At 16.7% G+C, this 14,063-nt stretch overlaps 1 protein-coding gene across 1 annotated transcript in view; it reads right to left on the bottom strand.

The window, feature by feature from the left end:
- The window catches only part of LOC148067038 (amine sulfotransferase-like), a 40,174-nt gene that overhangs the window by 10,240 nt on the left and 15,871 nt on the right, over window positions 1–14,063 (bottom strand). Inside the window, exons 5-6 of the mRNA XM_087806515.1 lie at window positions 11,878–11,972; window positions 11,641–11,821 (exon numbers count right to left, since the gene is read on the bottom strand). Coding sequence (XP_087662641.1) covers window positions 11,641–11,821; window positions 11,878–11,972 — 276 coding nt within the window. The remainder of the gene's footprint in view (window positions 1–11,640; window positions 11,822–11,877; window positions 11,973–14,063) is intronic.

Genomic DNA, 14,063 nt, shown 5'->3' with positions numbered 1-14,063 from the left:
TAGTATTATAGTTTGATTATAGTTAATTTATAGTTAGTATTATAGTTTGATTATAGTTAATTATAGTTAGTATTATAGTTTTATTATAGTTTATTATAGTTAGTATTATAGTTTGATTATAGTTAATTATAGTTAGTATTATAGTTTGATTATAGTTAATTATAGTTAGTATTATAGTTTGATTATAGTTAATTATAGTTAGTATTATAGTTTGATTATAGTTAATTATTAATTATAGTTAGTATTATAGTTTGATTATAGTTAATTATAGTTAGTATTATAGTTTTATTATAGTTAATTATAGTTAGTATTATAGTTTGATTATAGTTAATTATAGTTAGTATTATAGTTTGATTATAGTTAATTATAGTTAGTATTATAGTTTTATTATAGTTAATTATAGTTAGTATTATAGTTTTATTATAGTTAATTATAGTTAGTATTATAGTTTGATTATAGTTAATTATAGTTAGTATTATAGTTTTATTATAGTTAATTATAGTTAGTATTATAGTTTGATTATAGTTAATTATAGTTAGTATTATAGTTTGATTATAGTTAATTATAGTTAGTATTATAGTTTGATTATAGTTAATTATAGTTAGTATTATAGTTTTGATTATAGTTAATTATAGTTAGTATTATAGTTTTATTATAGTTAATTATAGTTAGTATTATAGTTTTATTATAGTTAATTATAGTTAGTATTATAGTTTGATTATAGTTAATTATAGTTAGTATTATAGTTTTATTATAGTTAATTTAGTTAGTATTATAGTTTTGATTATAGTTAATTATAGTTAGTATTATAGTTTGATTATAGTTAATTATAGTTAGTATTATAGTTTTATTATAGTTAATTATAGTTAGTATTATAGTTTTATTATAGTTAATTATAGTTAGTATTATAGTTTGATTATAGTTAATTATAGTTAGTATTATAGTTTGATTATAGTTAATTATAGTTAGTATTATAGTTTGATTATAGTTAATTATAGTTAGTATTATAGTTTGATTATAGTTAATTATAGTTAGTATTATAGTTTGATTATAGTTAATTATAGTTAGTATTAGTAGTTTTATTATAGTTAGTATTATAGTTTTATTATAGTTAATTATAGTTAGTATTATAGTTTGATTATAGTTAATTATAGTTAGTATTATAGTTTGATTATAGTTAATTATAGTTAGTATTATAGTTTGATTATAGTTAATTATAGTTAGTATTATAGTTTGATTATAGTTAATTATAGTTAGTATTATAGTTTGATTATAGTTAATTATAGTTAGTATTATAGTTTTATTATAGTTAATTATAGTTAGTATTATAGTTTGATTATAGTTAATTATAGTTAGTATTATAGTTTGATTATAGTTAATTATAGTTAGTATTATAGTTTGATTATAGTTAATTATAGTTAGTATTATAGTTTGATTATAGTTAATTATAGTTAGTATTATAGTTTGATTATAGTTAATTATAGTTAGTATTATAGTTTGATTATAGTTAATTATAGTTAGTATTATAGTTTGATTATAGTTAATTATAGTTAGTATTATAGTTTGTATTATAGTTTAATTATAGTTAGTATTAGTAGTTTTATTATAGTTAATTATAGTTAGTATTATAGTTTGATTATAGTTATTATAGTTAGTATTATAGTTTTATTATAGTTAATATAGTTAGTATTATAGTTTGATTATAGTTAATTATAGTTAGTATTATAGTTTTATTATAGTTAATTATAGTTAGTATTATAGTTTTATTATAGTTAATTATAGTTAGTATTATAGTTTTATTATAGTTAATTATAGTTAGTATTATAGTTTGATTATAGTTAATTATAGTTAGTATTATAGTTTTATTATAGTTAATTATAGTTAGTATTATAGTTTTATTATAGTTAATTATAGTTAGTATTATAGTTTGATTATAGTTAATTATAGTTAGTATTATAGTTTGATTATAGTTAATTATAGTTTAGTATTATAGTTTTATTATAGTATTATAGTTTTATTATAGTTAATTATAGTTAGTATTATAGTTTGATTATAGTTAATTATAGTTAGTATTATAGTTTGATTATAGTTAATTATAGTTAGTATTATTAGTTTGATTATAGTTAATTATAGTTAGTATTATAGTTTGATATAGTTAATTATAGTTAGTATTATAGTTTGATTATAGTTAATTATAGTAATTATAGTTAGTATTATAGTTTGATTATAGTTAATTATAGTTAGTATTATAGTTTGATTATAGTTAATTATAGTTAGTATTATAGTTTGATTATAGTTAATTATAGTTAGTATTATGTTTTATTGTAGTAATTATAGTTAGTATTATAGTTTTATTATAGTTAATTATAGTTAGTATTATAGTTTTATTATAGTTAATTATAGTTAGTATTATAGTTTTATTATAGTTAATTATAGTTAGTATTATAGTTTGATTATAGTTAATTATAGTTAGTATTATAGTTTTATTATAGTTAATTATAGTTAGTATTATAGTTTGATTATAGTTAATTATAGTTAGTATTATAGTTTGATTATAGTTAATTATAGTTAGTATTATAGTTTGATTATAGTTAATTATAGTTAGTATTATAGTTTTATTATAGTTAATTATAGTTAGTATTATAGTTTTATTATAGTTAATTATAGTTAGTATTATAGTTTGATTATAGTTAATTATAGTTAGTATTATAGTTTTATTATAGTTAATTATAGTTAGTATTATAGTTTGATTATAGTTAATTATAGTTAGTATTATAGTTTTATTATAGTTAATTATAGTTAGTATTATAGTTTTATTATAGTTAATTATAGTTAGTATTATAGTTTTATTATAGTTAATTATAGTTAGTATTATAGTTTGATTATAGTTAATTATAGTTAGTATTATAGTTTTATTATAGTTAATTATAGTTAGTATTATAGTTTTATTATAGTTAATTATAGTTAGTATTATAGTTTTATTATAGTTAATTATAGTTAGTATTATAGTTTGATTATAGTTAATTATAGTTAGTATTATAGTTTTATTATAGTTAATTATAGTTAGTATTATAGTTTGATTATAGTTAATTATAGTTAGTATTATAGTTTGATTATAGTTAATTATAGTTAGTATTATAGTTTGATTTATAGTTAATTATAGTTAGTATTATAGTTTTATTATAGTTAATTATAGTTAGTATTATAGTTTGATTATAGTTAATTATAGTTAGTATTATAGTTTGATTATAGTTAATTATAGTTAGTATTATTAGTTTTAATATAGTTAATTATAGTTAGTATTATAGTTTGATTATAGTTAGTATTATAGTTTGATTATAGTTAATTATAGTTAGTATTATAGTTTGATTATAGTTAATTATAGTTAGTATTATAGTTTGATTATAGTTAATTATAGTTAGTATTATAGTTTGATTATAGTTAATTATAATAGTTAGTATTATAGTTTGATTATAGTTAATTATAGTTAGTATTATAGTTTGATTATAGTTAATTATTAATTATAGTTAGTATTATAGTTTGATTATAGTTAATTATAGTTAGTATTATAGTTTTATTATAGTTAATTATAGTTAGTATTATAGTTTTATTATAGTTAATTATAGTTAGTATTATAGTTTGATTATAGTTAATTATAGTTAGTATTATAGTTTGATTATAGTTAATTATAGTTAATTATAGTTAGTATTATAGTTTGATTATAGTTAATTATTAATTATAGTTAGTATTATAGTTTGATTATAGTTAATTATAGTTAGTATTATAGTTTGATTATAGTTAATTATTTATTATAGTTAGTATTATAGTTTTATTATAGTTAATTATAGTTAGTATTATAGTTTTATTATAGTTAATTATAGTTAGTATTATAGTTTTATTATAGTTAATTATAGTTAGTATTATAGTTTGATTATAGTTAGTATTATAGTTTGATTATAGTTAATTATAGTTAGTATTATAGTTTTATTATAGTTAATTATAGTTAGTATTATAGTTTTATTATAGTTAATTATAGTTTGTATTATAGTTTGATTATAGTTAATTATTAATTATAGTTAGTATTATAGTTTGATTATAGTTAATTATAGTTAGTATTATAGTTTTATTATAGTTAATTATAGTTAGTATTATAGTTTGATTATAGTTAATTATAGTTAGTATTATAGTTAATTATAGTTAGTATTATAGTTTGATTATAGTTAATTATTAATTATAGTTAGTATTATAGTTTGATTATAGTTAATTATAGTTAGTATTATAGTTTGATTATAGTTAATTATAGTTAGTATTATAGTTTGATTATAGTTAATTATTAATTATAGTCAGTATTATAGTTTGATTATAGTTAATTATAGTTAGTATTATAGTTTTATTATAGTTAATTATAGTTAGTATTATAGTTTTATTATAGTTAATTATAGTTAGTATTATAGTTTGATTATAGTTAATTATAGTTAGTATTATAGTTTGATTATAGTTAATTATAGTTAGTATTATAGTTTTAATATAGTTAATTATAGTTAGTATTATAGTTTGATTATAGTTAATTATAGTTAGTATTATAGTTTGATTATAGTTAATTATAGTTAGTATTATAGTTTTATTATAGTTAATTATAGTTAGTATTATAGTTTTATTATAGTTAATTATAGTTAGTATTATAGTTTGATTATAGTTAATTATTAATTATAGTTAGTATTATAGTTTGATTATAGTTAATTATTAATTATAGTTAGTATTATAGTTTGATTATAGTTAATTATAGTTAGTATTATAGTTTTATTATAGTTAATTATAGTTAGTATTATAGTTTGATTATAGTTAATTATAGTTAGTATTATAGTTTGATTACAGTTAATTATAGTTAGCATTATAGTTTGATTATAGTTAATTATAGTTAGTATTATAGTTTTATTATAGTTAATTATAGTTAGCATTATAGTTTTATTATAGTTAATTATAGTTAGTATTATAGTTTGATTAAAGTTAATTATAGTTAGTATTATAGTTTGATTATAGTTAATTATAGTTAGTATTATAGTTTGATTATAGTTAATTATAGTTAGTATTATAGTTTTAATATAGTTAATTATAGTTAGTATTATAGTTTGATTATAGTTAATTATAGTTAGTATTATAGTTTGATTATAGTTAATTATAGTTAGTATTATAGTTTTAATATAGTTAATTATAGTTAGTATTATAGTTTGATTATAGTTAATTATAGTTAGTATTATAGTTTGATTATAGTTAATTATAGTTAGTATTATAGTTTTATTATAGTTAATTATAGTTAGTATTATAGTTTGATTATAGTTAATTATAGTTCGCATTATAGTTTGATTATAGTTAATTATAGTTAGTATTATAGTTTGATTATAGTTAATTATAGTTAGCATTATAGTTTTATTATAGTTAATTATAGTTAGTATTATAGTTTGATTATAGTTAATTATAGTTAGTATTATAGTTTTATTATAGTTAATTATAGTTAGTATTATAGTTTGATTATAGTTAATTATAGTTAGTATTATAGTTTGATTATAGTTAATTATAGTTAGTATTATAGTTTGATTATAGTTAATTATAGTTAGTATTATAGTTTGATTATAGTTAATTATAGTTAATATTATAGTTTTATTATAGTTAATTATAGTTAGTATTATAGTTTGATTATAGTTAATTATAGTTAGTATTATAGTTTGATTATAGTTAATTATAGTTAGTATTATAGTTTTAATATAGTTAATTAAAGTTAGTATTATAGTTTGATTATAGTTAGTATTATAGTTTGATTATAGTTAATTATAGTTAGTATTATAGTTTGATTATAGTTAATTATAGTTAGTATTATAGTTTGATTATAGTTAATTATAGTTAGTATTATAGTTTGATTATAGTTAATTATAGTTAGTATTATAGTTTGATTATAGTTAATTATAGTTAGTATTATAGTTTGATTATAGTTAATTATTAATTATAGTTAGTATTATAGTTTGATTATAGTTAATTATAGTTAGTATTATATTTTGATTATAGTTAATTATAGTTAGTATTATAGTTTGATTATAGTTAATTATAGTTAGTATTATAGTTTGATTATAGTTAATTATTAATTATAGTTAGTATTATAGTTTGATTATAGTTAATTATAGTTAGTATTATAGTTTGATTATAGTTAATTATTAATTATAGTTAGTATTATAGTTTGATTATAGTTAATTATAGTTAGTATTATAGTTTTATTATAGTTAATTATAGTTAGTATTATAGTTTTATTATAGTTAATTATAGTTAGTATTATAGTTTGATTATAGTTAATTATAGTTAGTATTATAGTTTGATTATAGTTAATTATAGTTAATTATAGTTAGTATTATAGTTTGATTATAGTTAATTATTAATTATAGTTAGTATTATAGTTTGATTATAGTTAATTATAGTTAGTATTATAGTTTGATTATAGTTAATTATTTATTATAGTTAGTATTATAGTTTTATTATAGTTAATTATAGTTAGTATTATAGTTTTATTATAGTTAATTATAGTTAGTATTATAGTTTTATTATAGTTAATTATAGTTAGTATTATAGTTTGATTATAGTTAGTATTATAGTTTGATTATAGTTAATTATAGTTAGTATTATAGTTTTATTATAGTTAATTATAGTTAGTATTATAGTTTTATTATAGTTAATTATAGTTTGTATTATAGTTTGATTATAGTTAATTATTAATTATAGTTAGTATTATAGTTTGATTATAGTTAATTATAGTTAGTATTATAGTTTTATTATAGTTAATTATAGTTAGTATTATAGTTTGATTATAGTTAATTATAGTTAGTATTATAGTTAATTATAGTTAGTATTATAGTTTGATTATAGTTAATTATTAATTATAGTTAGTATTATAGTTTGATTATAGTTAATTATAGTTAGTATTATAGTTTGATTATAGTTAATTATAGTTAGTATTATAGTTTGATTATAGTTAATTATTAATTATAGTTAGTATTATAGTTTGATTATAGTTAATTATAGTTAGTATTATAGTTTTATTATAGTTAATTATAGTTAGTATTATAGTTTTATTATAGTTAATTATAGTTAGTATTATAGTTTGATTATAGTTAATTATAGTTAGTATTATAGTTTGATTATAGTTAATTATAGTTAGTATTATAGTTTTAATATAGTTAATTATAGTTAGTATTATAGTTTGATTATAGTTAATTATAGTTAGTATTATAGTTTGATTATAGTTAATTATAGTTAGTATTATAGTTTTATTATAGTTAATTATAGTTAGTATTATAGTTTTATTATAGTTAATTATAGTTAGTATTATAGTTTTATTATAGTTAATTATAGTTAGTATTATAGTTTGATTATAGTTAATTATTAATTATAGTTAGTATTATAGTTTGATTATAGTTAATTATAGTTAGTATTATAGTTTTATTATAGTTAATTATAGTTAGTATTATAGTTTGATTATAGTTAATTATAGTTAGTATTATAGTTAATTATAGTTAGTATTATAGTTTGATTATAGTTAATTATTAATTATAGTTAGTATTATAGTTTGATTATAGTTAATTATAGTTAGTATTATAGTTTGATTATAGTTAATTATAGTTAGTATTATAGTTTGATTATAGTTAATTATTAATTATAGTTAGTATTATAGTTTGATTATAGTTAATTATAGTTAGTATTATAGTTTTATTATAGTTAATTATAGTTAGTATTATAGTTTGATTATAGTTAATTATAGTTAGTATTATAGTTTGATTATAGTTAATTATAGTTAGTATTATAGTTTTAATATAGTTAATTATAGTTAGTATTATAGTTTGATTATAGTTAATTATAGTTAGTATTATAGTTTGATTATAGTTAATTATAGTTAGTATTATAGTTTTATTATAGTTAATTATAGTTAGTATTATAGTTTGATTATAGTTAATTATAGTTAGTATTAAGTTTGATTATAGTTAATTATAGTTAGTATTATAGTTTGATTATAGTTAATTATAGTTAGTATTATAGTTTGATTATAGTTAATTATAGTTAGTATTATAGTTTTATTACAGTTAATTATAGTTAGTATTGTAGTTTTATTATAGTTAATTATAGTTAGTATTATAGTTTGATTATAGTTAATTATAGTTAGTATTATAGTTTTATTATAGTTAATTATAGTTAGTATTATAGTTTGATTATAGTTAATTATAGTTAGTATTATAGTTTTATTATAGTTAATTATAGTTAGTATTATAGTTTTATTATAGTTAATTATAGTTAGTATTATAGTTTTATTATAGTTAATTATAGTTAGTATTATAGTTTGATTATGGTTAATTATAGTTAGTATTATAGTTTTATTATAGTTAATTATAGTTAGTATTATAGTTTGATTATAGTTAATTATTAATTATAGTTAGTATTATAGTTTGATTATAGTTAATTATAGTTAGTATTATAGTTTGATTATAGTTAATTATAGTTAGTATTATAGTTTTATTATAGTTAGTATTATAGTTTTATTATAGTTAATTATAGTTAGTATTATAGTTTGATTATAGTTAATTATAGTTAGTATTATAGTTTGATTATAGTTAATTATAGTTAGTATTATAGTTTGATTATAGTTAATTATAGTTAGTATTATAGTTTGATTATAGTTAATTATAGTTAGTATTATAGTTTGATTATAGTTAATTATAGTTAGTATTATAGTTTTAATATAGTTAATTATAGTTAGTATTATAGTTTGATTATAGTTAATTATAGTTAGTATTATAGTTTGATTATAGTTAATTATAGTTAGTATTATAGTTTTATTATAGTTAATTATAGTTAGTATTATAGTTTGATTATAGTTAATTATAGTTAGTATTAAGTTTGATTATAGTTAATTATAGTTAGTATTATAGTTTGATTATAGTTAATTATAGTTAGTATTATAGTTTGATTATAGTTAATTATAGTTAGTATTATAGTTTTATTACAGTTAATTATAGTTAGTATTGTAGTTTGATTATAGTTAATTATAGTTAGTATTATAGTTTGATTATAGTTAATTATAGTTAGTATTATAGTTTTATTATAGTTAATTATAGTTAGTATTATAGTTTGATTATAGTTAATTATAGTTAGTATTATAGTTTTATTATAGTTAATTATAGTTAGTATTATAGTTTTATTATAGTTAATTATAGTTAGTATTATAGTTTTATTATAGTTAATTATAGTTAGTATTATAGTTTGATTATGGTTAATTATAGTTAGTATTATAGTTTTATTATAGTTAATTATAGTTAGTATTATAGTTTGATTATAGTTAATTATTAATTATAGTTAGTATTATAGTTTGATTATAGTTAATTATAGTTAGTATTATAGTTTGATTATAGTTAATTATAGTTAGTATTATAGTTTTATTATAGTTAGTATTATAGTTTTATTATAGTTAATTATAGTTAGTATTATAGTTTGATTATAGTTAATTATAGTTAGTATTATAGTTTGATTATAGTTAATTATAGTTAGTATTATAGTTTGATTATAGTTAATTATAGTTAGTATTATAGTTTGATTATAGTTAATTATAGTTAGTATTATAGTTTGATTATAGTTAATTATAGTTAGTATTATAGTTTGATTATAGTTAATTATAGTTAGTATTATGTTTGATTATAGTTAATTATAGTTAGTATTATAGTTTGATTATAGTTAATTATAGTTAGTATTATAGTTTGATTATAGTTAATTATAGTTAGTATTATAGTGTTATTGTAGTTAATTATAGTTAGTATTATAGTTTTATTATAGTTAATTATAGTTAGTATTATAGTTTTATTATAGTTAATTATAGTTAGTATTATAGTTAGTATTATAGTTAATTATAGTTAGTATTATAGTTTGATTATAGTTAATTATAGTTAGTATTATAGTTTTATTATAGTTAATTATAGTTAGTATTATAGTTTGAATATAGTTAATTATAGTTAGTATTATAGTTTGATTATAGTTAATTATAGTTAGTATTATAGTTTGATTATAGTTAATTATAGTTAGTATTATAGTTTTATTATAGTTAATTATAGTTAGTATTATAGTTTTATTATAGTTAATTATAGTTAGTATTATAGTTTTATTATAGTTAATTATAGTTAGTATTATAGTTTTATTATAGTTAATTATAGTTAGTATTATAGTTTGATTATAGTTAATTATAGTTAGTATTATAGTTTTATTGTAGTTAATTATAGTTAGTATTATAGTTTTATTATAGTTAATCATAGTTAGTATTATAGTTTTATTATAGTTAATTATAGTTAGTATTATAGTTTGATTATAGTTAATTATAGTTAGTATTATAGTTTTATTGTAGTTAATTATAGTTAGTATTATAGTTTTATTATAGTTAATTATAGTTAGTATTATAGTTTTATTATGGTTAATTATAGTTAGTATTATAGTTTTATTGTAGTTAATTATAGTTAGTATTATAGTTTTATTATAGTTAATTATAGTTAGTATTATAGTTTGATTATAGTTAATTATAGTTAGTATTATAGTTTGATTATAGTTAATTATAGTTAGTATTATAGTTTGATTATAGTTAATTATAGTTAGTATTATAGTTTGATTATAGTTAATTATAGTTAGTATTATAGTTTGATTATAGTTAATTATAGTTAGTATTATAGTTTGATTATAGTTAATTATAGTTAATATTATAGTTTTATTATAGTTAATTATAGTTAGTATTATAGTTTGATTATAGTTAATTATAGTTAGTATTATAGTTTGATTATAGTTAATTATAGTTAGTATTATAGTTTTAATATAGTTAATTAAAGTTAGTATTATAGTTTGATTATAGTTAGTATTATAGTTTGATTATAGTTAATTATAGTTAGTATTATAGTTTGATTATAGTTAATTATAGTTAGTATTATAGTTTGATTATAGTTAATTATAGTTAGTATTATAGTTTGATTATAGTTAATTATAGTTAGTATTATAGTTTGATTATAGTTAATTATAGTTAGTATTATACTGGCCGTCCCAGAGTCAGATTGTTAGAAAACAACGATAATCTGTCTCGTTTTGACAAAGTGCTTTTTCTGTCAAACAAAATATATTTAATGACTTCGATAAAAGATTGTGTACGTTTTTTAAAATGTTCATAAATTCCCAGCTAAATACCAAAAACTTGTTTATCAGGTTATTTGAACCAGGTCATCGTTAAGTCATAACTCATTCATCACCAAAATGAAAACAGTGTGACTATTTGCATGTTAATTGTTAATAAAACAATTATTATTTTATTTTACACTAGTGTAGTTGAAATATAAACAACTAAAAATGATTCAAAAGCCAAACAACAATTTAAAAAAAATGGACACAGTGATGTTGAATAATGCTACAGTATGGTAAAAAGAAATATATACACAATATATATGTGTATCGATATGTTTTCACATCCCCAGTCATAACAATAGTTCTAAGTTACGTAAGTTCTGGTTCTGTTGAGTCTATCTTACTCAACATCAGCCTGAACGTCGTAGAAAAAAGAAGATATATTAGATTCAAAGTGCCGACCTTTCCTCAGGAACTTTCCCTGGTGGTGGTTGAGCAGGTGGACCGACACCTGCTCATAGTTGGCCATAGGCGTCTTCTTCATGTTGTCGAAGGTGCTGTGCTCTACCACGCTTTCCAGCTGCTCCTCTGTCAGCTCCTCGCCCAAGAAAGCGCAGATGTTCCTCACGGACGAGCTCAGATCCTGATGCACAGCGGCGTTAGTGCTGGAGCAGCCGGAGCAGAAGTGTGAGCTCCTACTTGAATCATCTCTTCATACGTGATGAACAGCATGTTCAGATCCTCCCTGTGAGAGAACCACGTCTTGATGTGTTCGAACCAGCGGCAGCCGAACACTGCAGGTGAGCACATGAAGAAGAGCAAAACACAACAGCTATGAACTTAAAGCAACATTTTATTGATAAATGTATGTTCAGTTTGTATTATTTTGTCTGTTTTAATCTTGTTATAATTATTATGTTTTAATTCTTTGCATGAATGGGTTTTGTATTCTTTTGTCAATTTTAATCTTGTTATAATTATTATTTGTAATTCTTTGCATGAATGGGTTTTGTATTATTTTGTCAGTTTTAATCTTGTTATAATTATTATTTGTAATTCTTTGCATGAATGGGTTTTGTATTATTTTGTCAGTTTTAATCTTGTTATAATTATTATTTTTAATTCTTTGCATGAATGGGTTTTGTATTATTTTGTCAGTTTTAATCTTGTTATAATTATTATTTGTAATTATTTGCATGAATGGGTTTTGTATTATTTTGTAAGTTTTAATCTTGTTATGATTATTATGTTTTAATTCTTTGCATGAATAGGTTTTGTATTCTTTTGTCAGTTTTAATCTTGTTATAATTATTATTTTTAATACTTTGCATGAATGGGTTTTGTATTATTTTGTCAGTTTTAATCTTGTTATAATTATTATGTTTTAATTCTTTGCATGAATGGGTTTTGTATTATTTTGTCAGTTTTAATCTTGTTATAATTATTATTTGTAATTCTTTGCATGAATGGGTTTTGTATTATTTTGTCAGTTTTAATCTTGTTATAATTATTATTTTTAATTGTTTGCATGAATGGGTTTTGTATTATTTTGTCAGTTTTAATCTTGTTATAATTATTATTTGTAATTATTTGCATGAATGGGTTTTGTATTATTTTGTCAGTTTTAATCTTGTTATAATTATTATTTTTAATTCTTTGCATGAATGGGTTTTGTATTATTTTGTCAGTTTTAATCTTGTTATAATTGTTATTTGTAATTCTTTGCATGAATGGGTTTTGTATTATTTTGTCAGTTTTAATCTTGTTATAATTATTATTTTTAATTCTTTGCATGAATGGGTTTTGTATTATTTTGTCAGTTTTAATCTTGTTATAATTATTATTTTTAATTCTTTGCATGAATGGGTTTTGTATTATTTTGTCAGTTTTAATCTTGTTATAATTATTATTTTTAATTCTTTGCATGAATGGGTTTTGTATTATTTTGTCAGTTTTAATCTTGTTATAATTATTATTTGTAATTCTTTGCATGAATGGGTTTTGTATTATTTTGTCAGTTTTAATCTTGTTATAATTATTATGTTTTAATTCTTTGCATGAATGGGTTTTGTATTCTTTTGTCAGTTTTAATCTTGTTATAATTATTATTTTTAATACTTTGCATGAATGGGTTTTGTATTCTTTTGTCAGTTTTAATCTTGTTATAATTATTATTTTTAATACTTTGCATGAATGGGTTTTGTATTCTTTTGTCAGTTTTAATCTTGTTATAATTATTATGTTTTAATTCTTTGCATGAATAGGTTTTGTATTCTTTTGTCAGTTTTAATCTTGTTATAATTATTATTTTTAATACTTTGCATGAATGGGTTTTGTATTCTTTTGTCAGTTTTAATCTTGTTATAATTATTATTTTTAATACTTTGCATGAATGGGTTTTGTATTATTTTGTCAGTTTTAATCTTGTTATAATTATTATGTTTTAATTCTTTGCATGAATGGGTTTTGTATTATTTTGTCAGTTTTAATCTTGTTATAATTATTATTTGTAATTCTTTGCATGAATGGGTTTTGTATTATTTTGTCAGTTTTAATCTTGTTATAATTATTATTTGTAATTATTTGCATGAATGGGTTTTGTATTATTTTGTCAGTTTTAATCTTGTTATAATTATTATTTTTTAATTGTTTGCATGAATGGGTTTTGTATTATTTTGTCAGTTTTAATCTTGTAATAATTATTATTTTTAATTCTTTGCATGAATAGGTTTTGTATTATTTTGTCAGTTTTAATCTTGTTATAATTATTATGTTTTAATTCTTTGCATGAATGGGTTTTGTATTATTTTGTCAGTTTTAATCTTGTAATAATTATTATTTTTAATTCTTTGCATGAATAGGTTTTGTATTATTTTGTCAGTTTT

This window comes from Callionymus lyra, chromosome 13 (assembly GCF_982586985.1).
Source record: "Callionymus lyra chromosome 13, fCalLyr1.hap1.1, whole genome shotgun sequence".
NCBI classification, from domain to species: Eukaryota; Metazoa; Chordata; class Actinopteri; order Syngnathiformes; family Callionymidae; genus Callionymus; species Callionymus lyra.
Note: the sequence above shows the minus strand (reverse complement) of the source record. Positions and strands in the feature narration are given on the sequence as shown.